The 27,701-nt window shown below is 55.2% G+C and overlaps 1 protein-coding gene across 1 annotated transcript; it reads left to right on the top strand.

Annotated features, from left to right (window-relative positions):
- The first annotated feature begins 807 nt into the window (after positions 1-807).
- MECR (mitochondrial trans-2-enoyl-CoA reductase) lies at positions 808-27,701 on the top strand. The gene is made up of 10 exons (XM_012928832.2): positions 808-1,004; positions 13,029-13,126; positions 13,526-13,657; positions 19,180-19,323; positions 21,093-21,195; positions 21,927-22,029; positions 23,117-23,190; positions 25,034-25,094; positions 25,212-25,284; positions 26,403-27,701. Exons 1-10 carry the CDS (start codon positions 835-837, stop codon positions 26,558-26,560), a joined length of 1,116 nt encoding a protein of 371 aa, XP_012784286.2. The 5' UTR covers positions 808-834; the 3' UTR covers positions 26,561-27,701.

The following is a 27,701-nucleotide window of genomic DNA, read 5'->3' as shown; positions in this document are numbered from 1 at the left end:
GGGCTGGCTCCAACAGCACTTCTACCAAAAGCCCCAGCCTGTCCCCACCTCGCACCCCTCCCTCGCACACACCCACCCTCATGCGGGAATGTGCCTGTCTTCCCTCAGCCACAGAAACACCTGGCAACTTATCGGGCTAATACTTTTTGCACGGCACCCCAGGGTTCCACTTCATCTCATACAGCGCCAGCGTTGCCAGCAGGAGCCCTCTTCCTGAACCCAGCGTTTTTATTGGGTGTTCTCTCACCCTTACTAACTTTCTCCTATTGCCTCATCCTCCTCTCACAACAGTCTGGGAGGAGACAGACCAACCTCTCAGTGGACCCAAGCTGCTGCAGGGACTTAGCAGGACACCTGCTCCGGGAGGTCCCGCAGGCTCTGCTCGGGGTAGAGAAGTAAGCCCCAACTCCCCATGCTGGAAGTTACACAGATGCTACTTCAGGGGCCGGCCCTTTGCTCCCTAGATCGGATGGATTTCAGCAGAAAGGCCAGGGGAGCGGAAATAGCACCCCCCTCCCCCCAAATCAGACACCGGCTGTGCACACAACTCTACGCCAACCCTAGCCTCTCCTTGTTGGAAGAGCAGCTTCGATGCGCTGAGAAGCCCCGTACTTCTAGAGCCTGCCACGCCTCGATCTCTCGCCCGCAGCCCGAGAGTAACTCCCGCGGAACTGCAAGGCGCCCCTACGTGGGCGGCGGAGGAAGGTCGGCCCTGTTTAAAGCAGGACGGGGCGTGGTCGCACCGGGGGGCGTGGCTGGAGGCGGGGCGCAGGCGTGCGGTCGCTGGAAGATGACGCCACGGCGACGTCAGCCGCGGTGACGGCCGGAGAGGACATGTGGGCTCGCTGTTCGCGTCCCAGGGCTCCGGCCCTGGCGGGGATGCGGCGGGCGCTGCTCTTGGCCTCGGGTTGCCGCCGGGCTGCGGCCTCCTCCGCATCTGCCGAGCCCTCCCAGGTCCGAGCGCTGGTCTATGGGAGCCACGGGGATCCAGCCAAGGTCGTCGAGTAAGAGACGGCGCCCAAGTCGGGGAAGGGAGGTCGGGGGCGGAGGATGGCGGGACGGGAACTGAAGCCCCCACGGCTTGCTCCTTGGTGGAGGAAGCTGAGAACCCGCCCGGGAGGCACGGGTTAGAGTACAGGCTGACAGGGTTGAGCTTGTGGCTGGAGTACAGGGTGACAGGCAAGCCTTGTGATGTTGCAGCGCTGTTCGGGAACAGTCCCATTTTGCAGATGGGGAAATAGAGGCCTGAGCGGTGAAATCACACAAGGCTGCAAGTGACAGCATTGTCACAAGCGTGACTGACAGCACCTGCGTTTTCTAAACCATCTTTTGCCCCTCTGCATCTTTGCTTCTCCACGAAGTGAGTCCTGGGTCGTGGTTGCAGCTTTACCAAGGGCAAAGGCCTCGTATGAAGTGGTGCATGAGTGACCAGGGACCAGGAGCCTGTCTCCAGTGAGTCCTCCTGCACCTAGCGCTCTTTAGGGAAGAGCAAACACAGGATCTGCCCGTGCTGGGTACTCATGCTCCCCAAGCCCTCCGCAGCGTCAGGCTTGTGCCCTTGCCTTAAACATCCAGTGGCTCCGAGTTCGTGGGTTTGGCACATGGCCGATAAAAACGAGCTGTGAAGATAACAGGCAAATGGAAAGCCTTTGAAAGGGCTGACTGGGGCCACCCGAGTCGCACTAGGGCAGGATGGTCCAGTGGGGTTCGGAACACTTGGGGGTCAAAACCATAGTTCAGTGTACCCTAGCTGTGTGTGTTCGGCAACTTACTGAGATTCTCTGGGCCTACTCATCGTTCAAAACAGACTGTGTGCCAACCAAGAAGTGCTTGCATGCCCTGCTGAAAGGTCTTGACTTTCCAGTACATAATGTGGTTGTTTTCCCGAAGGATAGGCAGACGTGGGATGATCTTGACAGTGAGTTAAAATACAGGTTGCATGTTTTGACGTGGGGAGGATAAGCCTCAGTACAACTCAGGGTGAGGCACGCAGCCTAACCACACGCCCCTTGAGAGTAAATAAAAAGAATATGGAGAAGACAGGATCAGTTAGCAAACCCTCACACCGTGGGCTGAGCCTAGGTCATCGGGTAGGTCAGGACGAGGTTTCCCTGAGGGAGGTGCCGTGTGGAGCTCTGTTTCCACGTCAGTACCCCATGCGCGGGCAGTGGAGCACCTGTCCCACTCACGTGTGCTCCGTTCCTGGTGCCAGGAAAGAGATGCTGCCAGGGCTCGCCAAAGTGGGGGTGCTCACCTTGTGCAGAGCCCTGTGGTGATGTGGAAGGCTTCCCTGGTCTAGAGGACTCCCGGAGGGGTGAGTAGCTGAGTGCAGGTGGTCTCTGGGAGAGCCGGAGAAGCTGGGACAGACTGACAGAAGCCGCTAAGGAGAGGAAGACTCTTGCCTCCTGGTTCGGAACTCTAGTAACATCCCTGAAGTTCGAAGCAGAAAAGCTCTACAGAGCATCACATCCTAGGTTTGCCCGGCTCTGGCACCTGCAGGGTGTGTTCCCCAGCCCTACCCCCGAAAGGACCTGGTAGGCCTGGGGCCACCTTCAGAGTTCTCCATGTGAAGCTGCGGCCCAGCCACAGCTGAGAAGCGCTGTAGGTGGGTCAGGTGACTGGATTATCAAGCGAGTCATAATGGTCCCCCTCCTGTCCCTGAAGAGCACAGCTCCTCTTCTGCCCCAGATTCAGGCAACTTTGAACGTGGACTGAGGCCAGAGACGGGGATTCTCTTTGTAGTCATGTCTTACGAGGTTTAGGGTGACCACGTTGTCACGGAAAGAATCAGGTGTCTGTTACACACCCGGTGACCGGGTGTCTGGGTCAGGTTACACCAGGTCAGGTCAGAATCGGAGCAGAGCATTCCCCTCGCAGGGGTGGCTTCACATGCCTGCCTGCAGAGCAGAGCGCTGGGCACAGAAGGAGGAGGGAGAGAGGCCCAGTGGGAACTCGGTGCAGACTACTCTGCCCTCCTGTCAGCCTCAAAGTCCCCGTCTGCATCCTAGATGTCCCCTCCCCTGCTAGCCCATTTTCCCACTTTCCCTGCCTTCTCAGAAGGCCTCTGTTTGAATCAACACGTGTGCCTTTTTTGTGTAAAGAATTGATCTGATGTAAATAAAGCAAGAGTGCAGAGAATTGCAAACATTCTAGAAATTGCACAGGTCCCTCCCCCACGACCATTTTTCTTGGTGCAGTCTAGATTCTCTTCCAGATAGTCTCCAGAAATCCCAAGGTCCTTCTCTTTCCTTTTTTCCCCCTCAGAAGTTCCCTCAAGAGTTTTGCAGTGCTCCAGGTTTTAGGGAGGAAGTGTTCTCATTCCTGTGTGTGAACCAATGCAGCAAGCGCTGGGCTAAAATCTCCACAGACGTGAGGGGACCTCAAAGTTTCTAAAGACTGTTTTTCCAGTTTTGCGGATGAGAAAACTAAAGATTGAAAAGATTAAAAAACACTTCTTTGGCATCATGCAACTAGGATGCTCCTTTTGTGAAAGTTACAGAGGGAAGGAGACACACAGAAAGAGAGGTCTTCCATCTCCTGGTTCAATCCTCAAGTGGCCACGATGGCCAGAGCTGTGCCGGTCCAAAGCCAGGAGCCAGGAGCTTCCTGTGAGCCGGCCATAAGGGTGCAGGGACCCAAGGACTCAAGCTGCGTGTACTCTGCTGCTTTCTTAGTCCACAAACAGGAAACTGGATCACAAACTGGCGCCCGTATGGGATGCCAGCGCCAGAGGTAAAGGCTTAACCTACCATGACATGACCCCCTCTTTTAACTTTTTTCTTTTTAGATATTTTTATTTATTTGAAAGACAAAATGGTAGAGGCAGGGAGACAAAGATCTTCCACCCACTTGTCATTCGCCACACAGTTATGTCTAGGTCAGGCTGAAGCCAGGAGCTAGAGCTCCAACCTGGCTTTGTGTGACGTGGGAGGCACTCCAGCCCTGTGATCTTCCATGGTTTTCCCAGGCGCCTTAGCAGCCAGCTGGATCAGAAGTGGAGCAGCATGAACTTGAACAGTACTCCTGTGTGGGATGCCAGTGTGGCAAGTAGCAGCACTGGGCTTAGCCGTCTGGCTGCAGTGCCAGCTTTATGCCCTTCCTTCCACATAGACCAATGCACAAAAACAGTAGCAGTCAACTCCCATTTTTTAAGATTTGTTTATTTTTATTGCTAAGTCAGATATACAAGAGGAGGAGAAACGGAGAGGAAGATCTTTCGTCCAATGATTCACTCCCCAAGTGACCGCAATGGCCGGAGCTGAGCCAATCCAAAGCCAGGAGCCAGGAGCCTTTTCCAGGCCTCCCAAGCAGATGCAGAGTCCCAAGACTTTGGGCTGTCCTCGACTGCTTTCCCAGGCCACAAGCAGGGAGCTGGATGGGAAGTGGAGCCACTGGGATTAGAACCAGCACCCATATGGGGTCCCAACGCATTCAAGGCGAGGACTTTAGCCGCCAGGCCACTGCACCAGGCCCAACTCCAATGTTTTTTTGAGAGTGAGGCAAAGTATACAATAGTAAATTTGAAAATAAGGTCAAATTGTAGGTCCTTCAAGTGAGCTCAGGTTTCTGCTGTTTTAGGAGAGGGAGCCCCAGCCTGGAGAAGCTAGCAGAAGCACTGGCAGCCTATCTCTTCCACTTTACGGGATCCTTCTCATGCTGGTTTTCTCACCTGCCTGCTGCTATTGCAAAATGCAGCTGGGCTGGAAACTTTTCTGTTAGTTTTTTTTTTTTTTAAGATGTGTTCATTTATTTTAAAAGTTGGAGATCCTCTGGTTTGTTTCCCAGGTGGCCACAATAACCAGCACTAGGCTAAGCCAAAGGCAGGAGTCAGGAGCTTCTTCTGGGTCTCCCACATGCGTGCAGGGACCTAGGCTCTTGGCCTACTGTCTGTTGCTTTCCCAGGCCAGTAGCAGGGAGCTGGATGGGAACTGGAGCAGCTGGTACTCAAACCAGTTCCCATAAAGGGTGCCAGCATTGCAGGCCATGGCTTTACCCACTGTGCTGCAGTGCCAGCCCCAGAGCCAGAAACCCTTGAACTATGCACCCATTCAGTCTGGGGGGGAGCAGGCAGTGATGACCCAGGCTTTTCTGCTTTCTCACTGGGTGGAGGAAGATGTTCACTCTCAGGGAATTTCCTATTTTCATGTATTTATTTTTACAGTTGATGTCAGTGTGTGAAATCAGAACTGTACAGGTGACTGGGTTTTAGAGCTCGAATGACAGTGCTTTGAAGAACATTGTAGCACGTTAGCTTGGCGCGCTGCTGAGAGCTCTTTGTTGTTTTTAGGACAGGAGTTGCCTTGGCAAGTTTTCTTGCCATTTATTCTTTGAGGTCCTACTAAGTGCCAGGCCCTGAGAAGCATTGGTAAGCTTTGCCCTCCAGGAACCCAAGCAGAGTAAGCGCCGTCCTGGGTAGGTTCAGAGCTATGGATGCCCCAGAAGGGTCCCTCGCCCTTTGCGGCCGTCAGAGGATGCTTTCTCTGAAAGGAGGGCTAAGCTTAGTTCCCTAGGAGACTGGGTGAGCAGAATGGGAGGAAAGAATGGGGGATGTTCCAAGCTTATCAGCCAAAGCATTCACGGAATACTGACAGGAGCTTACTGTGGGGCCCAGGGAAGGTCTCGGCCCAGAGGGACCCTGGGGGGGAGGTCTCAGAGCAGAGAGGGGCTCACCTGCAGTCACAGGATTCCAGCCTCCAGCAGAGCAGAATCCACACCCCGTAAGGCTGGTGCAGCCTGCACCTTCCAGTGGCCGCCACTCCAGGAATTGCTCAGTGGCCTGGGTCAGGGAGGAGTGCTGCCACTTGAGTGGCTTGAGGACTCCTGTCAGCTCTCTGATACACTTCCTGGCCTTACCCAGCCTCGGCCAGCTGCAGGGCTCCTCATTTTTGAGAAAGAAAAACAAAGATGACTTGGAGTTCAGCTGGAACTCACCCGCAAGAAACTGGATTCCAGACCTCCCCTTGCCACTAAGTGTGACAGTCAGAAAACCATTCTAATCACAGTCCCCTTCGGCCAGTCCGATAGAATGTCAGCGGTAGTGAGGCCAGGCGCGTGTGCCATCTCCCACATGGTACAAGCCCAGCAGTTGTCCTGCTGCCACCGTTCTGGGTGAGGCTTGAAACCTGAGCTCTGTAGCACCAGAGTTCACCGGGGACCCCCTTTGCCCTTGGCTGGCTCTGTTAATCAGCAGCCTCAGCTGGGCAAGGGTACCTAAGGGACAGAGGCAGTGGTGGGGCAGGGACCCTGCAACTTCCTTCAAGCAAGGGAGTTTCCCTGGAGTGAAGTGTGACTGTTAGGGGACCTGCACACATCCAGATAATCTTAGTTGAAACAAAGTAAGGGATTGAGAAGGAGGGGGGAAAGGTTCTTTAAGTACCATGGGCAGAAACTTGCAGAAGTTGTCCCAAGCTTCTGGTTGCCTGCAGTTTAAAATGATTTGTGCTGAGGAGCCAAAAGGTAAGTCCCTGAATGGAAGCAGGCAGGATCCCTCAGAGGTGGGGGTGACCACAGAAGGTCCATGGAGGCAGGTGGCTGTGCCGGGTACGTCATGTGACCCTGAGAGCCCAGGACCTCTTCAGTCCCCTACCAGCTGAGGTCACCCATGTTCCCTGTTGGCGCAGTGGACAGCAGGGGTACAAGCTGTGAGCAGATGGTGCCCCCAAGCCCAGTGGCAACCTGTTTGCTTTTACCTCCCAGGACGAGAGACCCAGCATGCCAGCACACTAAATTGTGGGGGGCAGTGTGTGGGTGACCATGGGGACTGCAGACAGCCCGGGGAGTGCCACATGACCTGTGCTGCAACATGTTACAGGCTTCTAGACTGAGCAGCGGGGAGTCTCTGGCCACTGGGACTCTCCCTGCCCATTCTTGCTGCTACAAAATCTGTTGAGCGGTCTGAGATGACTGAGTGGAGGATGAAGATAAACACAATCGGCCTCCAGTTTCATGTGGAAGGTGGAAAGGATATGTGAGCAGAGCTGGCTGGAGCCCACCTTACACAGCCCGGAGAACCGAGCCAGTCTCCAGGGGACAAGCCCCTTTTCCTCCCTCTCAAAAGGCTCTTTCTTCTGCCTCTTCTGTCGGCCCTGTACTTCACATGGCTTCACAGGTGTACAGGCTCAGCCTCAAAGGAGCTTTTGTGACCTTATCCAGTCTGGGATCTGTCGACTGAAGACAGATGCGTGCCTCCGAGTTGCGTGGCGCCACTGCTGTCAAAGGGGAACTAACTGGAACAGTACTTGGGGGAAGCGACTTGTGATCCAGCCAGGTTGTGTTTGGGTGCCTGCTTTGCTCTCGGTAACACTGTAACACAGCTATTGTTTCTTCTGGTTAGTTAAAAAAAAAAGAAAAGAAACTGGAAAGGAATTGCTATCATCACACCAGAGTTCCAGCTCCTGGAATTCAGACGCGCCCCGTTTTCCTTCCTGTCTCAGCAGTACGGTATCCTTGACGACGCTGGTAGAACTGTCAGCAGGAACAGCAGGGTCTGTGCTCGCTGGCTGTCCGCTGTCCGGGCATTCCTCAGGGCAGGCTGGGGCTGGCCTCCCCGCTGAGACGCAGCTGGCCCAACATGCCTCCAGCCTGGCGGGCAGCCTGTGTCAGGCCCGCCCCTGCCAGCACCTGCCTGTGTTTGCAGCTTGGCCTAGACCCTCATCCTCTGCCTGCTCTCCCCCCGTCCCCGCCCCACATCCCCTCCCAGTTCTGTGCATTTCGGTTGGGCACAGAGCAGCCAGACTCCCTAGATACCAAGGAGGAGAGCTCAGAGCAGTGGGTAGCTCAGCACGTTGTTTCTCAAACTGCTGCAGAAAACAGGGACAGGGCAGCCTGTGCGGGGCAGTGCGTGCAGCACCCCCTGCCTCTGTGAGCTGTGGGTTCTGTGAAGACACACAAATGTCCTTACTCAAGGGCTTCTCGGAGCCTTGGTGACACTGCTGTGGCCTGTGGGTCCAGGGGAGGCTTTAACAGCGCAAGCAGCAGTGCAGCCAGAGCTTTGCAGTCCAGGTTAGGGTCAAGACTTGTCACAAACTCTGGAGCACGTTACTCAGCTTCTCCGAAGCCTCAGTTTTCTGTAAAGTGACATGATAGTATCCTTACATAGGTGTTAGGGACTGCAGAATATCATGTATTTACGATAGTCCTGACGCCTGGAGCTCAGTAACCTGTCACGTTAGTTGTCATCTCATTTTCCAGCCAAATTGCCAGAATCCCTTTTTCTCCTCCCTACACACAGCTGACTTCAGCTCCCACTTTCTATCCCAGAGATCCCTGCTGCAAGCTCGAAACACAGCGTCCCGATTCCCTCCCAGTGTCAGTGTCCGGTTGTCCAAGCCAGAAGCCTTCCTGCCCACCCCCCAGCCCTGGGAGTTGGCTACTGAGTGACTTCAGTGCCACTCGTTTACAAGTTACAAGGTTGCAGGCTGTGGAGTTGTCCCCATGGCCTAGGCTGTGGTCCAGGCCACACCTACCACCTGGCCTCCCGTGTTCCACTGTCCCCTCGGTGCCATCAGCCTCCCTCCAGCTCCCTTCCAGCCCACTTCCGTTCATCCAAACTCCAGCTAAGACAGCTCTTCTGCCCAAAGACTTCTTTGAAGATTTATGTATTTGCAAGGCAGAGATACAGAGGGGTCTTCCATCTGCTAGTTCACTCCCCCAAATGGCTGGAACAACCACGCCTGAACCAAGTCACAACCAGGAGCCTGGCTCCCACACCTGGGCGGGTAGGGACGGAAGTGCTTGGGCCATCTGCTGGTGTTTCCCTGCATGTTTGAGCAGAAGGCTGGATCAGAGGCGGAGCAGACAGGACTAGAGCCTGCTGCACCAGGAGGCCAGCCCCGCCGGGTTAGATGCTCTCGCCTTGAGCCTTCGGTGTGAGCTCTTCTCCGGCTGCCTCCAGACACATGGCTGCTGCACAAGGAGTTGATTTTGCCCATTTTTAAATGCTTCGGCACAGTGCCTGGCACCTGGGCTGCCATTAAATTGACTTGCATTATGCCATAAGTTGCTCTCTCCCTTCCAGTGATCCAGCCTGGGGGAAAATTGAACCCCTCCCCGTTGCCCTAAATGAGCAGCACTTCCACGTTTTCTCACAGGGAACAAAAATCCAATCCCAGATAGCTGCTAAAACACAAGCTAAGCCTGAAGAAGGCACTCTGCTCTCAGTGAACTCAGCCCTAACAGGGAGACAGCACGCACGTACACACACACACACACACACACACGTATATCTGACTAGGACTTAGAGGTGAGGGGGAAAAACCCTGAACTCAAGTCGAGAAGACCTGATCTAAATCTGGAGGCCTAGCTGCAGTTCCAGGAAGTTCTGGAAACTAACAGTTTCTCCCCCTCCCATACTCAGGGAGGCTTTTATGTGATCTTAATACACCCCACTTGGTGTGAACACCTGTCCATTGTGCTGTAGATGGGTGTCTGGTCACCTAGTGCCACCCACATCACTCTACTTGGGTGCATCTGGCCCTGAGAGCACCAGAAAAGGAATTATGAATGTGTGTTGTCTCAGTCATTTGAGAAAAAGTATTGGAAGGCTTGGCCACCTAAAACAAAACAAGTGCATGCAAAATAGTCTTTTAAAACAAAAATATTGGGCCCGGCATGGTAGCCTAATGGCTAAAGTCCTCGCCTTGCAAGCACCGGAATTCCACATGGGCACCAATTCTAGTCCTGGCGGCCCTGCTTCCCCTCCAGCTCCCTGCTTGTGGCCTGGGAAAGCAGTGAAGGATGGCCCAAAGTCTTGGAACACTGTGCCCATGTGGGAGACCCAGAGGAGGCGCTGGGTTCCTGGTTTCTGATCGGCGCAGCTGTGGTCATTGCGGCTGCTTAGGGAGTGAATCAGTGGATTTTTTTCAATACATTTTTTCCTATGTATCATTTTATGATGTAGTTCCATAGGCCTTGGGATCTCCCCTACCTCTTCCCTTGATCCCTCCCCGTTTCTGCCACTGAATTCTCCCATAACATTACAACAGCACAGTTCCTCAGAAAGTCCGAAGTCGGATGGAGGATCTTTCTGTCTACTCCTCTGTGTATCTGACTTTCCAATAAAAATAAAACAAATCTTTAAAAAAATGTATTTTTATTGCAAAGGCAGATACACAGGGAGAAGGAGATAGAAAGATCTTCCATCCACTGGTTCACTCCCCAAATGGCCACATGGCAGGAACTAAGCTGATCAGGAGCCAGGAGCCTTTTCCAGATCTCCCATGCGGATGCAGGGTCCTAGGGCTTTGGACTGTCCTTGACTGTTTTCCCAGGCCACAAGCAGTGAAGTGGAGTAGCCAGGATTAGAACCAGTACCCATATGGGATCCCAGCACATGCAGGGCGAAGACTTTTCGCCTGCACCAGGTTCATAAAATGGTCTTCCGATGGTAGTTGGCTGCCCCTTCTGTGGAATGGGATCCCTGAGCAGGGAAAGTCCAAAAGATGTCTGGAAAGTAAAATGGGAGCTGGGTGTTGAAGCCTGAACTGAATTTCTTGTTCACCCTAGGAAATACTGGGCTGAGTGAAGAGCATAGAGAAAATGTGCAGAGGGGAAAAAATGTCTTTAAGCAGCTTGAACATGGTGTCTGTGAGCTTACTCTGAAACTCTGATTATCTGTCACAACAGAGGAGAGAAGCAGCGGGGAGAACACAGAGGGGCAGCCAGGCCAACCTCCATTAGCTCTGGGCTGGGTTTTGCTTAGGAACACAGGCTCCGGTAGGAAGCATTCCTGTCCTGCTGGGTCTGGCAAGGGAGTCTGGGGGTGCGCAGAGGGGGGCTGACACTACCTCCCTCATCCAGCCCAGGTGCAGGGCCAGCCCATTTTGCTGCCCTCTGCTTGATTTTGGCAGCCTCCAAACCAGGTGGGCCACTTCCTACTGGTAGTGGCCCGGCACAAGTGTTTACCTGTTGGTGTGCCTTTGGTCCTCCCTGTAAATAGCAGAACAGTAGTGGGAAAGTTGTTGTCATGTGAAAGCCAGCCTGCAAAACAGCCAGCTTGGGCCGGGTTGGCCCGTCCCCTTCTCCGGCTATGTAAACTGTTTACCTCTTCTTCAAAGGCCCCTTTATTCTCTCTGCCCCTGGTCGGCTGCCTCCTTCCTACTTAACCACTGTCTACAGAAACTTGGCCTATCCTGGTTTCTTGTCTACCTTGCTTTGGCTAGGATCCAGGTCAGGGTTTGCCAGCTTAGGATTCCCTAGGGCTTCAGGGGTCCCTGTGGGCATGTGGGGGATTCCGTAGCCAACTCCAAGATGCTCGCATAGATCAGGGGCTGGAGTTAGATCAACTCTGTCGCTCACCATTGTCCTACCCCAGGTAGATTCCATAGCACCTCCATCTCCAGGTCGCTGGGGTGGTGGGGCTCAGTCCTTGGCTCATGAAGTGTTTGTCTTAGAGTAGAGCATGTACCCCCCAGCCCCTGGCCCAGGGCCTGGTGGCGGCTCCATGCCTGCCTCCCATAGTCCTGGTGCCAAACATTCCTGGAAAACCACACTGTGACCTTGCCCAGAAGCAAAGCTCCAGCGTCAAGCTGCACATCCTGCAGAAGGCGGGTGGGGTTTGCCAGTGCAGGGTGATAGTGCAAGAACCTCTGGTGGGCATGTCAGGTAAACACGAAAATTATTACTTAGGAAATGCTTTGGGAAGAGGAAGCGTTGCATCTTAGGGTTAGAGGAAGAAGAGGAGTCTCTGGTCACTGAAATGTGACAAGACCCTCAGGTCTAGTACACGGATCACTGCTGCCTGCCTGATGGGTCTCCTTTTTACAAAAGTAACCAAGAACACGTGGACGTTGTTACTGGGTCTTGCTCAAAAGCTCAGGTCTCCGGGCCCGGCACAGTAGCCTAACAGCTAAAGTCCTCGCCTTGCAACTGCTGGGATCCCATTTGGGCACGAGCTCATGTCCAGACTGCTCCACTTCCCATCCAGCTCCCTGCTTATGGCCTGGGAAAGCAGTTGAAGACAGCCCAAAGCCTTGGGACCCTGCACCCACATGAGAGACCCAGAAGAGGCTGCTGGCTCCTGGTTTCAGATCGGCCCAGCTCTGGGCATTGCAGCCACTTGGGGAGTGAATCATCAGACAGAAGATCTTCCTCTGTCTCTCCTCCTCTCTGTATATGACTTTCTAATGAAAATAAAAAATAAATCTTAAAAAAAAAGCTCCAGGTCGTGCCAGCTGAGCAAAGCTTCAGTGGGATGGTGGTCAGGACCCCTGGGAGCAGAGGGACTGGGCACAGACCTGCAATGATCAAGTCCTAACCACCACACTGTACAAACGCAGCAGCAGAGGCCTAGCATGGAGGACTCTAGGACCCTGACCCCTTCTGTCCCCAGCGTCCTTTGTAAGAGCCTGCGATCAGAAGGGACATCACTCTGGAGACCCCGCCACAGTTGCAGGGAGTTCTCATCTCCCCAAATGTGTGTTCACGGTGGGACCAACAACAAGAACAAGGCAGAGGCAGACTGGCCCAGGGTTTCCTAGGTGTGCCTGCCGGAAGAGCTGCCTGGAGTCAGGCATTACAGTGAAGGCAGCATCCCACATAGCTGCTGATTCCAGTCCTGACTGTTCCCTGTTAATGTGCCTGGGGGAGCACAGAAAATGGCCCCATGCTTGGGTTCCTGCCATCTCTGTGGGAAACCCGGATGGAGTTCCCGGAGACTCCTGATTGGCCTAGCCCACACCTGCCTGTCATGGCTCTCTGGGGAGTGAACCAGCAGATGAAAGACCTCTTTCAATGTGATTCTGCTATTTAAATAAATATATTTGTGTATAGTTCCAGTAAATCAGAGCTGGGCCTGAATGCTGTATTAGCAGAGCACGCCACATGATTACCAACCAGCAAGTAGGGGTTGGGGCACGCAGCTGATCCTTCCAGCCCCAGTCTGCAGTGGAGAGCTATAACCTGAGTCGGCCTGTGGCCTGGGCTCCCACAGCATCTGGAGACAGCCTAACCCACTTTGGAGAGATGGGTGTGAGCGAGAGGCACCCAGTCGAGCCCGGCTGACGGTCACATCTCTCTGCCTTTGTGCTCAGGCTCAAGAACACGGAGCTCGCTGCCATGGGAGGATCCGACGTCCGGGTGAGAATGCTGGCGGCCCCCATCAATCCATCTGACATAAACATGATCCAAGGTAACCTTGGTTTCCATGGCCCGTGTTAATTGGTGGTTGCGCTCAGCCGCCACCTCGTTCCCCTTCCTGCTCAGGTGTGGGTGTGAACCGCCTGTGGCTCGCAGCAGCTGGTCTCCAGATGAGCGAGCTCAGTGACCTTCCTTCTCCGGAATGTGAGGCTCCAGGAGTGGAGATGACAGCGGGGGAGGGAACCAGCCCCATGTTACCTAATCCCCATAATAACATGCACACTCGTGAGCTTCTGCCAACACCCCCTCCACCAGAGCAGGAAGCTAACGCTCAGAGGGCGGCTCGAAGAGCCCGGCTCAGGCCAAGGTCTGTTGGGGTCTGTCTGGCTCCAAAGCACGTTTCTCCAGGCCCACGCTGCCTTGCATCCCCCCTTTCGTTCTTGCCCCACAGGAAACTACGGCCTTCTTCCCGAGCTCCCTGCCGTCGGAGGGAATGAGGGAGTTGGACAGGTGCTGGCAGTGGGCAGCAGTGTGACCACACTAAAGCCGGGAGACTGGGTGATTCCGGCAAGTGCCGGTTTGGGTAAGTTTTCCCAGGTGCCAGCAGCCTCTTCATCCTTCCAGATCCTGTTCCACCTGCCCTGGAGCCATTCTCTGCCCGGCCCCTTGTAACTGAGCAATCCACGGCTGCTCACTAAGTCCCCATCCCCGGCGGCCTAGAGGAAAGCAGCGTTCTCTTTGTTTTGTTCTGGGGAGTAACACGCCCCTGCTCTCCTCCCCTTGGGCCCACGTGAATCAGAGCTGTGGTCCTTTGCACCTGAACCCCTGTCGTAAGGTGCAGTGGAGAATGCAAACAGGAACCTCCAGGAGGGTCAAGCTAGTAGGCAAAATCCTGAGCCAGTCGCCTCCATTAGGGAGCCCGACAAGTTCCCAGGCAGCAGAGGGCACTTGTGGCTGTGTGTGTGTGAGAGAGTCGGTCAGGAAAGGCTGCATGGCAGAGGTTCAGCTGGCGTTTGGTCGATGAACCAAAGATCCTCTCACATGGGAGAAATACAAGGAGCAAAGACCAAGCTGAGTGGGGCAAGGCGGTGGGAAGTGGCGCGTGCACCGGGAGAGGATGCCAGGCCTGAGAAGACATCAGAAGCAGGCAGGTGTCACGGCGCTGCAGCTCCGGCTCGGGAAGCCACGTCCTGCCTCAGCCTGTGTGAGTCCCACTTCCTCTGCCTGCACTCCTGCTTCCTGCCCACGTACCTGAGCACGTGCTGACTCAGGCAGCTGAGCGCCTGCCGGACGTGGGGAGACCAGGTGGAGTTTCTGCTCTCGGCCTGGCCGAGTCCCAGATGTTCACGCCATTGGGAGGAGTGAACCAGCAGATGGGAGATTCTCCGCTCTCCCACTCTCATTTAGTCATAATTTAAAGGGCCAGGAGGGTGGGGCGGGCTAGCATTTGGCCCAACAATGCCTGCATCCTACATTGGGGTGCATGGGTTCGGTTTCCAGCTTGAGCTCCCAACTCCAGCTTCTTGGCAGTGTGGACCCCTGCCAGATAGTGGTGATGGCTTTGGTAGTTGGGAGAGACCTGAATGGGGTTCCTGGCTCCCAGTTTCTCCCCATGCCTTTCTCCCCAAGGCAGGAGTTTAAGGCATTTGGTGTCACAAGACAGAACCCTGCAAAAGCCAAGCCATGAGGGTAGGCTCTCACCTCAGGTGTAAGCAGAGGTCATTGGGGAGCTTTGTTTTTAACCCGAGGTGGTTTTTGAGAAAAGTTCTTGTTAAAGTGAGTCCTCCTGGCAGCCCAGGAGCTTAGCAAGGGTACTTTAAAGTGTTCATGGAAATGGAATTAAATACTAAGCTTATTCTGGTTCAGAATATCTGGAAATCCATGCACATGGAAGGAGAATGGAAAAGTTTGTGGAAAAATGCATACTGTGAGAAAACTGCGGGGCTGACACTCGGGGCGGCAGGTCAAGCCCCGGCATGCAGCATCAGCAGCTCTTATCAGAGCTCCAGTTTGAGTCCTGGCTGTGCCACATCCGATCCAGCGCCCTGCTCCCGCTCCTGGAAAGGCAGGGGAAGCTAGCCCAAGTGCTCGGGCTCCTGCCACCCTTGGGGGGAAACAGGACGGAGTTCCTGGCTTTGGTCTGGCCCATACTTCACTGTTGTAGCCATTTGAGAGAACTAGCCCAAAGAAAGTCTCTCTTTCTATCTGCCATTCTGCTTTTGAAATAAATAATAAGTAAAGGATTTTTAAAAATGAAAAATATACATGGATTTCAAAAAATTTTCACCAAAGTTAACTTTTTAAAAATTGTGTTCTGTATTGATTTGAACAGCACAGTTGAAGAGATCTTCCATCTGCTGCTTCACTGCCCAAATGGCTTCAACAGCCAGAGCTGGACTGGGCCAGGTCAAACCAGGAGCTTCTTCAAGGTCTCCTATGTTAGGCACAGGGCCCAGGGCTTTGGGCCGGCCTCTGCTGCTTTCCCAGGTGCATTAGCAGGGAGTTGGGCAGGAACTGGAAGAGGCAGAACTCCAGCTGGCACCTATATAGGATGCCGGCACCATGTGGAGGATCAACCTGGTATGCCATAAGACCAGCCCCTAAATTTATCTTTTAATTTCACTTTGTCCACAAACTTTGTGACCTTGCCTGTGTATAAGAAACCAAAGCTCAGGAAGTGCAGGCCTTACCCAAACGCAAACAACAAAACAAGAGCCAGCCCCCTGGACTCCATCCCCTCTAGCTGCCGGGGTCGGGGCCTTTACAGTGATAATGTGCAGAGACCCGACACATGGGACAGGCGTCGTGGCACAGTGACACTGTAGTACAGTCCTGGCTGTTCTACCTCTGATCCAGTTCCTTGCTAAGGTGTCTTAGGAGCCAGCAGCTGATGGTCCAAGTGCCTGGGCCCTTGCCAGCCACGTGCAGCTCCAGATGGAGTTCCAGGCTCCCGCCTTTGGCCTGACCCACCTTGGCCATTGTGGGCATCTGCAGAGTAAACCAGCAGATGGAAGGTAGCTTTCTCTATCTCTGCCTTTCAAGTAGATGAAAATAATTTTTTTAAAAAAGTGAGAGAGAACATCAATCATTGATCTGTGTAGCTGAGAAGTACAAGAGACCAATGGTTTCTAGCACAGCTGGATCTGGGAACCCCCAATGACGTCAGAGCGCTCATGTTCCCACTGATTCTCAGGGTCATCTCACAGTGACAGCAACAACTGTTGGCGCATCCTATTCCTGTCAGGCACTGTTCTAGGCACTTTACGACATTAGCTCAGTTCTTCAGGACAAGAACAAGGAAAAGCGGCTGTGTTCATATTAAACCTTATTTACAGAAATGGGATGTGGCCCAGGGACTGTTGTCTGTTGCGTTCTGCAGACAGCTGTAGGTGAGGAATGGGATCTTCGTGCACTGGGGCCTGGGAGTTGGATCCGCCAGAAAACGGTGTGTGCAGCCCAGCCAGTGCGTGCGGGGCGTGGTGCTAGTCTGTACAGATGACATGGTATTGCCCCTTGCCCCATGGTGTGGTTGTTACTCTTTGCATTTCATAGATCAGGAACCCTGAAACTCAAGAGAGTTTTAGAGGCAGTCAGAAGTCCCCTCGTAGCACATGGCAGAGCTGAGTTGCTAAGCAGATCCCTGGTGCCCAGGTCTTGGCTTCTACTCAGCGCCGACCACGAACCCTAGCTCTCTCCAGAGGAGGATTAGGGCTTGCCAGACCCCAGAAATGCACATTGGGGGCTGTGTCTGCACTGCTGTGCCCTGAGGAGAACCAGATCCCTCCCAGGCCAGAAAGTCTTCCACCGGGCTTTGAAAACAGAGGGTGTGCACTCTGAGGAACGGGGTGCTGGGCAGGGAAATGTGGGGAGCAGACTGCCTAGAGCTGGGCTACTCTGGGGTGGACACAGCCTTCCACAGTGTTCTGCCTCCTCTCCTGTTGCAAGCTGACCAGATCTGTCCCAGGAGTGAGCTGGAGGCCGACTGAACCTCAAGAGTCTCTCTGCACCAGCCAGCACCAGCCGGTGGACTGGCCCATCCCACTGCAGTTAGAAGGGGCAGCAGCCCCGTCAGCCATGTGCAGAGGTTTTCAGGCAACGGTCACCCTGTCAACTCAGAGAGCACTGGCACAGGACATGAATCATTCACTCAGCCAAGCTTACTTCAACACACCATACAAATTATCCTGTCAACTGTAGTGGCACGAAACACAGACCCCCAATCAGTTTAAGCATTGTAAACACTCAACTATCCAATCAGGAAGAGCTACATCCTGGCTAGTTGCGAACAACTGAACCATGCAATTAGGTCCTTCCAGTTACATGTACAGAAACTAACTTGGGGCAGTCAGTGTACTGCGTGAGCTGTAAAAGAAAAGCAAGCTCTTGTCCTGAAACGAGAAATTTTCTTTCAATAAGCACTCGTTTTCTGGAACTTTCTGAGAACACGAGGTTGTGGACACATCCTGGAAATGCATCAGGAGGTAGATGTAGCCTGACTGTCGCCATTTTTATCGTCTGAGCTGTCACCCTTCCAGAAGTCCACCCTGTTCCCCTCCTGTACTAAGGTGGCCCACACCCATTACACTGTACCCAGTGGGGCCACACAGCCCCGGGATGCCGCTGGGATCCCAGCAGCTAGCTGGAGAGAGGACAGAGCCGGAAGTTTTGGGAGTGGGTCCCTGGGCCATGCAGGCTCCAGGCGCTTCCCCCAGCTGATAGGATGGTTCAGTGAGGATGCAGCAGAGCCGAGCCTCTTGATGCTGGTAGACCCTGTTCCTCACATGCAACCCTGGCGGCATGCATGAGGGCCTGTCCCATTGATCTGTCTTCAGAGCAGAACTTGAGCCTGTCTGCGCTTCCTCGTCACCCTGCCGTACTCCTGTACAGTCAACCGTCATCTCACACCTTGACTCCCCAGTCAGCCTCTCTCACCTGTCCTCCCCACTCCGACCTTGGAGCACTGCCTGAGGCTTCGCTTTGCTGCACTACAGTCAGCCCTGCTCCACAGAACGTGGGCCAGCAGCCGGGCGGGCCTAGCGGACTGCAAGCAGCAAAGGAGCCAAGTGGGGCATCGGAGCACGTCACAAACATAAAGGGAAGCACTGCTCGATGAAACTTGGATTTCTGTACATGTTACATGTGTGCACACAGCTGCATGTGTGTGTGCTGGCACACAGTGGGGCTCGTCAGTCAGCCCAGGCCCCATCAGCCCCATCTCAAGCCACCCTTTGCCACTCTGCCCTGCAGTGTCGATCCCCCAGCTCAGCCCGGTGTCTGCCCTGCCTCTCCTCTGTGCAGAATGCTCTTGCTGCACTCCGAGTGGAAGCACCTCTGTCCTCTCACGTTGCTCCTGTCTCCTCCTCCGAGAAGCTGTCCTTGACTTCCACGTGGACTCAGCTCCCCACCGTCACTGCCTCACACTGCCTAGTTGTTGTAGTTGCTTGTTTTACCTGTCCGCCCCTCTGGCTCAGGGAGGTGGCCCCTGCTGTGTGGAGCAGGCTGCTTCCTCACCTCAGTCCCCATGGTTCTGTGATTGTCCTGTCTGGGCTGGAGCGTAGACTGGGAGTGAATGACACCTTCCTTCCAACTTGCAGGCTTTTTCTTTTCCTGCATCCCATTTGAGTGAACCGCCCACTCCCCCAGGGTGGGGTGCGGGGCAGGCTAGTCTTGGCAGCATCCTTAAGCCAGGACTCAGTGGCCCAGAAATTTGTTTAAAGCACCAGGCTAGCCCAACCTAGGCCAGCAGCTTCTCTGTCCATACTTTTTCTCCAGGAACATCTCCCAAGCCACCTGCCCTTAATGAGAGGAAGCTGCCTGAGCACCAGGGGATGTCCTCGGCTTTCCTCTGTCTGCTGGCCAGGTTCCCGTGGCTTCCTTGGGGTCCAGCCATGTCCATCTCAGCCACCCGCCCTGTCTGCCTCGCTGCATGACTTCAGTGAAAATAGCACATCTACCATAGACCACACTTCTTGAGGACCCAATGAAGGAACCTCAGGCTGTTCTCTCCCAGTAACATGTTACTCCAAGTCCACCACAGACAGTGTGGAGCGGGGCTGGGGCAAACCTAGTGGCCACTTCTCACGTGCCCCACTCCACCCTGACCAGGAACCTGGAGGACGGAGGCTGTGTTCAGCGAGGAGGCAGTGATTGGGATCCCGAATGACATCCCTCTGCAGAGCGCAGCCACCCTGGGCGTCAACCCCTGCACAGCCTACCGCATGCTCAGGGACTTCGAGCAGCTGCAGCCCGGTAGGACCGCATAGGGAAGTGGGACCTGCCCGCCTTACGGGGTCTGGGAGACGGCGGGCCCCTCACCTGGGTGAGTGTGCCTAGCAGGGTGCCAGCTCGCCCCCTGGAGTACATGCTGGGCCTGGGGAGAAGCAGGCACACTCTTGTCCCCTCACACCCAGTCTGGACTTCAGTCATTCAGCAAAAATGTGTCGAGCTGGCCTGAACCCTGGGAACACAAAGGTAGACAGACAGTGCCTGTGTTCTCAGCAAAGCGCTGATGAACATAGTGTTGATAACCGCACTCAGCATTTCTGCCGTGCTTTCCGGCTCACGGCAGTCCCTTGCAACCATTCTCTCATGGAGCGCATTAAGCTTGGATCCCAGCTGGGTGAGGGCTGCAGTCCCTGGCAGGCAAACCTCACCTCTCACCGGCTGTGGGAATTCACCTCCCAAGTCATCAGGTGGGTTACCTGCCCAGCAAGGACCCATGGGAGCCCTGAGGCCCAGAGGCACACAGCCCCGGGACTGTCCACTGCTTTTTGATCAGTGGAGAAACTGAAGCCAAGGCTGATCTGCTGTTTGTATGCATTCACTCAGCAAGTTAAATGCAGAACCAGGTATCTTGCTGGAGCTCCCCTGGAAGCAGGGCCTCCGAGTCAGAAATGGAGCAGACACTTGGATTCAGCCAGCAGGTGAGGGAGTGGGAGCAGCAAGCACAACACCAGCATGAAGGCAGAGCCCACCAGGGCCACTCTGACTGCAGGGAGCCCGCAGGGAGTCAGTGTCCAGATGACCAGGGCCGGGCTGCTTCCCACCACCGCCCATCTCCCATGAGGCATCAGTTTCCTAGGCTGCCCTGCTACTGGCAGAAGCTGTAGAAGTCACCCAGGCCGCCTGTCTCCTGCCCAGGAGGACATGGAGGCCCAGGGTGACCAGGGCCTGATGATGTGGGGCCACCAGCCGCTGCCTGCAGGAGAGGGAGTTGGCAGATGTGACCAGGGACTCCCTTTACGTGAGGAGGAGCTGAAATACAGTGGCGTCCTGAGCTGCCCCCTTTTTTTGGGCACACAGCCAGCTCCATCTCCACCCAGAGCCCATGTTTTCCTGTGCATGGCCCACTGCCTGCCCCATCAGGAGGGACCTGGGCTCTGCCCACACACTTTGTGAAGGACCCTGTGTTGGGGGCTCCCAGTTTTCTCTGCCCCTGGGTCAAGGCAGTGCCACTTTATTAAACAGTACGGAGAGGAATAAAGCAGGGCCCTGTCCTCCAGGAGCCTCAAGCCCACTGATGGAAATGGACAACCAAGTGGAGGATAAGGACAAGCCTTGGGAGCCTGGGGAAAATGGCAGAGACCATAGGGGAGAGAATGCAGGAAAGCTTCATGGGGAAAGCCACACTTGAGCCGTGCTTCAAGGGGACAGGAAGGATTTTGCAAAGAAAGGGGCAACATATTTGCAAACCAGAGAATCCATGCATAGACTCAGAGTCACTAAAATTGGGGAAATAACAGAACAGGGGAAGTTTCTTACACAGTAGTTTGAACTATGCCCACCAGCAGTGCCCAGTAGCTAAGTCCTGGATGGCCCTGTGGGTGCTGGAGAGGTTGGGAGGCACTGGGGACACCATAAGTAGCAAGCAAGGGTCTACAACAGAGCAGCAGCTAGGTCGTGGGTCCCTGCTGAGCTGAGGACCCCATCTCTTGCCCATCACAGGGTTGTAGGCTGGAAGCCCTTGACCTAGGCACAGGTCTGCAGGGTCTGACTGGGATATTTTCCTGGCTCTGCAGGGGATTCTGTCATCCAGAACGCATCCAACAGTGGAGTGGGACAAGCAGTCATCCAGATCGCCGCTGCCCTGGGCCTAAGGACCATCAATGTGGTCCGAGACAGGTGCGTGGGCAGGCCTGATCCCAGACCACCTCATGGGCCTTTCCACTGCACATCTGTGCGGGTGCCCAGCTGTCCACCAGATGGCACCCTCGCATCAGCATAACCAGCCTGCTCTGTGGTTCGCTAACAGACTGCAGGTGAGAGAGGAGTGAGCGCAGAAAAACCATGCTCAGGCTGCTTTGAGCTCTAGAGTGAGTGAGTCTCCGAGGTGTAGAGACGCCAGGAGGGAGACAGAGACTGCCCATTATGAGCAGCCAAGAGCAGCCGAGATGCCTGACTCAGAGGAAACCAGTTTCCTTTACACCTCACTGTCGGTGAACATGGCCGAATCTGTCCCGGAAGCCCAGGCTTGGCAGGAGAACTGGTCCTCACTTGGGCTGTGCTCACCAAAGCTGTTAGGCTTGCCTTGGCCGTGGAGGCACAGGCCCCTGGTGGGGTGTGTTCGCACTACATTTAGGAGGGTCCTTTGCATGCTTAGAGAGGGATTGAGAAGTGATGGGACCTGTCCCTGGGTGTGGGTAGCCTCTAGTCTCCTGAAGTGCCAAGAGCCATGGCAGTCACCCTATAGCTGTCTCACCCAAGGGAAGGAGGAGTGTGTCTCCATCGGGAAACACCATCCCATCCCATGGGAACAGGTGTAACTTCGCACATCTGTGACTGAGGGCCCCGGGCCTTGGGTGGTGGAAGGCAGCAGGCGTGACCCAGGGCCTTGGGTTGTGTTTGGCTTCCAGACCCAACCTCCAAGAACTGACTAACAGACTGAAGAGCCTTGGGGCCGAGCATGTTGTCACGGAAGAGGACCTGAGAAAGCCGGAAACGAGAGCCTCCTTCAAGGTGCCCGGGAGGAGAGCTGTCCTCTCCCCATCCCATACCACTCTCCCTGACCAAAGTTGAATTGGGGAGTGGCTCCATTGTTCTCCTCCAAAACCCTCCGCTCGCCCTTTCCTGGGAGGACAAAGCCATTCCTTAGCCAGGGGTCCAGCTGCTCGAGGGTCAGGAGTGGAGGAGACCTCACATGATTGACAGCTTCAACACCTGGTTGGTTACATCTGCCCCTATTTAGCACTGGAGAGGACCTGAGGGAACCAAGGCCCAGAAAGGGAGGAAAAAGAAGTCATGTTTCTCACGCAGTATCCAATCACCCCTGGCGAAGCTCTGTGCAGTCGCCTAGATGTACATGGGCAAGGCGGACCTCTGGTCTCTCTGAATCTAAGGCCACCCCCCCTCCCCGCCACCCCTCTTTATTTAAAGGACAGACAGGCAGATCTCCCATCTGCCAATTCATTCTGCCAATAACTACAGTCAGGGTTGGTCAAAATCAGGAGCCAGAAACTGGATTTGAGGTGGCAGGAACCTACATACTCGAGTCACCTGCTGCCTTCCAGAGTGCGCATCAGCAGCAGGCTGGATTAGAAGTGGAGGAACCGAGACTTGAACCCAGACCCTCCTGATATGTGTCAGTGTACCCAGTGCCTAACTTCAGAGCCTCTGCCTTTCAGAACAGCCACCCTCAAGCACACATAGCCAGTGACCTAACCCCTCTGGAGGGAACAAACACATGCTCCCTAGAGAACCCATCTGAAGCCAGGGAGTGGGACACCTCCCACGCACTGAGCCCTGCGTGCCGGGAAGAGGAGCCCTCCAGGAGTTGGCGTCCCTGGCACATGACTGGATGCTCTTTGTCTAGTCTCTCCCAGGGGAGGTGCCTTCTGAACCAAGTCCCAACAGGCACGACAGGATTAGGTTGCTGAAGAAAAGGCCCTTCCTGGGCAGCCAGAGAGGCAAGTTCAAGGGCATCAACATCCATGTTCATTACCACCTCTGACATGGTGCTGGGGCCACAGAAGAGCTGGCAGGAATGAGTTGCAGGCCCCACCTGAGGCGGGAAGAAGCCCCTCACCACCGGCTCTTTCTTTTCCAGGACATGCCGCCACCCCGGCTTGCTCTCAACTGTGTGGGCGGGAAGAGTTCCACTGAGCTGCTGCGGCACTTAGCGTAAGTCCCAGCCCTGCAGCCCAAGTCACCAAGGCCCCCATGGCCAGCGCCAGCAAAGGCCCAGGCTGGCATGTTGAATCAGAAACTGGGACCAAGGTCATGCAGCTCTCTGGGCCCTTCTTGCTCCTCTTCCTTTGGGTAGATGACCTCTGAGAAGCCTGGCCAGATTTATTTTTCCAAGGAAGTCTGGAAATAGACTGCTAAGCTCTGAAGTAAGGCAATGGTCAAGAACTCAACCCAGGGGCACCTTAGAGAGGCACTTGTTCCTAGCTTATCAGCTCTTTCAACTGTTATGGGCTTTCTAAAAGGAGATTCTCATTTGAGAGGTAATGTACCTATCACACAAGATGTTGAAAGTACATCAAAGTACAAAAGGAAACTTAAGTGACAACGCCACCTGTCAGTCCCCACCGAGACAATGCCAGCAGCACACGCCTTCCCTTCTTGTTTTTAATAGAAATTCCTCCAGCTGGGGGCACTGAAGAGCCGCTCCACCAGATCAGGATTCAACTTCCACAACCAGGGTTTCAGGTCACTCACAGTTGCCAGTCCCCGTCCCCTCCTCACTTGGCTACCAGGCAGACAGATGGTGGAGATGCCAAGGCTCCTCCTGGAACACAAGGCTAGGTGGCAGATGGGTCATGTGGTAAGAAGTAGCAGACACTCCCCGTGCACCAGGTTGGCCTCAGCCCTGTCACAGCTGCTGGGCAGGACATACTCTCATAGCTCCATCTTGTGCCTGAGCCCAGGACACAGAGGGTGACCACCTTGCCTGAGATCTCAGCAACAACAGAACCGGGCTGGACCCCAGATGTCAGGAACTCACAGAAACACCCTGTGGACCTGCCCTGGTGGCTCGGAGGACGCCTTGTGCAGCGGCCGCAGGGTGGGCACTGGAGTCCAGGGGGCTGGGCCCCAGCCCGACTCTACTGCTTGGCAGCCGTGCACCAGTGGGACCCTCTGTATCAGTCTCTCCACCTGCCAGGGGGCTGACAGCAGCCCACGCTGCCTCTCCAAGCTGGGGTGAAGAACGCGGGGATAAGTGCAGATCATTGTATATGCAAGGACCAGGCTTCAGCTTCCTCCACAGACATGCAGAGTGCTCCCTTGGGGTCAGGTACGCATGCCCACAGCACCCTCAGAACTGCACCTGCCATCGGGGACCTGGAGAACGGTCTTCTTTATGACAACAGCTTCCTCCTGTGGTCCCCAGATGTGTCATCCTTTACCCACAAACTCCTGAAAGTGCCTGGCAGTGGGGGCAGAGGTGGAGCCACTGCATGTAGCTCACCAGCTTCTGAAAAGCACAGCTGCCTTGCTCCTGTCTGACAGCCAAGATGGGCATCAGACATGGGCAAGGCACCCACATGAGTGCGGGGTCCCAAGGACCTCAGCCATCCTCTGCAGGGACCACGGAGGCTCCTGCAGCAAGGTGCTGCTCGGTGTCCTACACTATCCGCCTCACACCCTACCTGCTCGCTGTGCCCCACCTTGAACCTTAGACTAGGCAGTTTTCCAAGTACCAATCAGGTCACCTACCTGTAGGGGAAGTGGAGCCAGGATTGGGTGTGCCTGTAGCTTTGGGGCATTTCATCACAGCTTGCCTGGGTCCCAGCCCCTGTGAAATATCCAGTCAGCTAGAAGTGTCTGTGTGAGAGAGACAGATTCTGGCCTCTTGCTTCATTAGGTCCAGGGTCAGGCCTAGGAGTCTGCATTTTCTAACTGTTCCCCAGGGATTCTAGGATCAAGTTGGGGAAGCAGGGTGGAAATGGAAGCACCAGAGCAGGGTCGAGGCAGGCCCTGTCCCTACCTGTACCCACCCTGTTCTGTCTGGATTCTCCAGGCCTGGGGGAACCATGGTGACCTACGGCGGAATGGCCAAGCAGCCCGTCGTGGCCTCTGTGGTAAGCTGGCGAGGAGCGCAAGTGGGGAGATGGGGGGCCCAGACACTTCAGCCAGGCCTCTGTCCTACGAAGAACTGACCTTCCTGGTGCCTGACCCCCTACTTCCCATGTTCACAGAGCCTGCTCATTTTTAAGGACCTCAAGCTTCGAGGCTTTTGGTTGTCACAGTGGAAGAAGGACCACAGTCCAGGTGAGTGGATGGTGGCTCCGCTGCCAGGGGTCACAGGAGAGCACAGGCTCAAGAATGGCTGCAGAAGTGACCCAGCTGCCGGACTGAGCCCTGGAGAGGTGGCTGGGGCCCCAGCCCCACAGCAGGGTAAAGCAGCCTCTGTCCACAGCTGGATGAACTTGGGCCAGGCTTTGGGGGCACAGACTGGAACCCAAAAGACACGGGCAGCTGGGACAGATAACCAGGTGGCAAGCACAAACTGTAGTCAGCCCATCTGTGTCAGGCCGTGCTCCCGCCCCTGTGGATCAGGTTCTGCCTGCGCTAGCTGAGGGAGCCTGGGTTAGTTGGTCTCAGGGTCAGCGTCGTCCTAGGTTAAACCCTAGTTGGTTAGCCATGTCTGGCAGAGGAGAACTGTGAGGTTCCGAGTGGTTGAGCAGCTCACCCGAGTCACTGCTGAGCAGGGGCAGGCACAGTCGACCCATCAACGCTTCCTGTCTGGGGGGACTGGCTGAGAGGGAAGGCTGGCATGCAGTAATCCCACTAGAGTGGGAGGGACATGGTGACAGCACAGGCAGCCTGTGCAGCAGCCCGTCCCAGTGAATGAGCATCAGCCCCTGGAACATCAGTGGTGCCCAGACCTGGGCAGGGGCATTGACCATGGCTCACTGACATGTTTTTAAGCAGGAGATAGGACTAGGTTTGAAAAATTTATAGTTTAGGGAAAAACATTCATCCCCTCACACCTTCTTGTGCTGTGTGAGGGACCCCAGACGAGCATGGTGGTGGCCTCCAGATGTGGGGTTCCACAGCAGCTGGTAGCCACCCAACCCCAGGCTTCCCCACCTCCCACCATTCAGCACCTGCCCAGCTGCCCCCCGGTCCAGTTCTGTGGGTCTGAGTCATCTCAGCTGCCCCTCGGAAGTCCAGCGGCTGCCTCCCCAGCGGCTCCTGGAACCGCTCCCTGAATCCCTCCAACCCCTCCCTGGCTCTCCCGGCACTGGACACAGGTGGGGACCAGGCTGCCTCCACAGCTGCCCAGTCCTTGGCAAAGCCACAACTCCCAGGCTCTCTTGATGTGCAGCGCCAGTCCCACCCCAGCGGCTGTGCTGTGCCTGCTGACCACTGGTGACCTCCCACAGCCCACTTCAAGGAGCTCATCCTCACACTGTGTGACCTCATCCGCCGAGGCCAGCTCCACGCCCCCGCCTGTGCCGAGGTCCCTCTGCAGGACTTCCAGCGTGCCCTGCAGGCTTCCATGCAGCCCTTTGTGTCCACCAAGCAGATTCTCACCATGTGATCGTCCCGGAAGAGCTAGAGTGAAGCAGATGGACAGACAGGCTGCAAGGCCCCATCCTTTGCTACTCCTCCCCTCGCTGCCTCTTCCTACCAGCAGGACTGTGAAAGTGGTCGAGGCTTCCCCCCAGCCAGCCTTGGGATGTCTAATAAAGTCTGAATTTCCTAAAAGCACGGAAACCCTCCCTGGGCCCTGGCCACTTCTCACAGCAATAGCAGCTCCCTCCTGTCTTTCCCTCATTTGGTTCCCAGCAAAACCCTCCAGATCATCTTGAGGCAGAGTTTGGGTGGACGCAGACAGGTGCAACAGCCAATCGGCTGGAATCTCTGCCCTTTAGCTGCACCAGCCTACAGGGGAGACCAGTAGCAATGAAGATTTCACTCGCCAGGCAGAGTGTGTGGCTCAGCCCCTAGAAGGCGGCAGGCTGGGCTAAGGCCATGAGAGCCCCTAGGAAGCAAGGACATGGGGTCTCAGGTGGCAGGACCACCCTCATGTACCTGTGCTTCTCAACCAGAGCCAGTCTTGCCCCCATGGGGATTCCAGACAATGCCTAGGGACATTTTTTGATTGTCATGACTTGGGGAGGAAGAGTTGCTGGCATCCAGTGGGCAGGGGTCAGAGGTGCTTGTGAACAGCCCACAGTACACACATAGCCTCTTGCATCCCAAAGCATTCCTGTGCTGCTCCTAAGAGACCCTGCGTTACCAGTCCCCTCGCCACCAGTGACTAGTGCTACAAAATCAACACCTAAGGCACTAAAAGAGCACCCCTGGGACCCTGGCCTTGGCCTGGGGTCAGGGAGGCTTCTTCGAGGTGAAGTTTGAAAGGCTCTGAAAACAGGCTTGGGAGACAGTTACCATGGCACAGTAGGCCACACCACCGCTTGGGACATCCGCATCCCATATCCAAGTGCCTGCGGTTGAGTCCTGGTTGCTCCTCTTCCAACCAGCTTCCTGCTAGTGCACCTGGGAGTCAGCTGGTGATGGCAGGTACTTGGGTTCCTGCTGCCCATGTGTGAGATGCAGATGGAGTCTGTGGCTCCTGACACCGACATGGCCCAGACCCACATGTTGTGAGCATTTAGGGGAGTGGACCAGCAGATGGAAGATCTCTTACTCTCTTTCAAATACATACCTTGGGGGGG

This window comes from Ochotona princeps, chromosome 2, assembly GCF_030435755.1.
Source record: "Ochotona princeps isolate mOchPri1 chromosome 2, mOchPri1.hap1, whole genome shotgun sequence".
In the NCBI taxonomy this organism is placed as follows: domain Eukaryota; kingdom Metazoa; phylum Chordata; class Mammalia; order Lagomorpha; family Ochotonidae; genus Ochotona; species Ochotona princeps.
This window is presented reverse-complemented; position numbering and strand designations above follow the sequence as displayed.

What these genes read in the sequence shown, in the direction of transcription:
- MECR (XM_012928832.2), top strand. Translation starts at nt 835, where the DNA reads ATGTGGGCTCGCTGTTCGCGTCCCAGGGCTCCGGCCCTGGCGGGGATG. An exon ending in CTTCGAGCAGCTGCAGCCCG is followed by an intron (nt 19,324 to 21,092) that starts GTAGGACCGCAT and finishes CTGGCTCTGCAG; the next exon opens with GGGATTCTGTCATCCAGAAC. An exon ending in GAGCTGCTGCGGCACTTAGC is followed by an intron (nt 23,191 to 25,033) that starts GTAAGTCCCAGC and finishes TGGATTCTCCAG; the next exon opens with GCCTGGGGGAACCATGGTGA.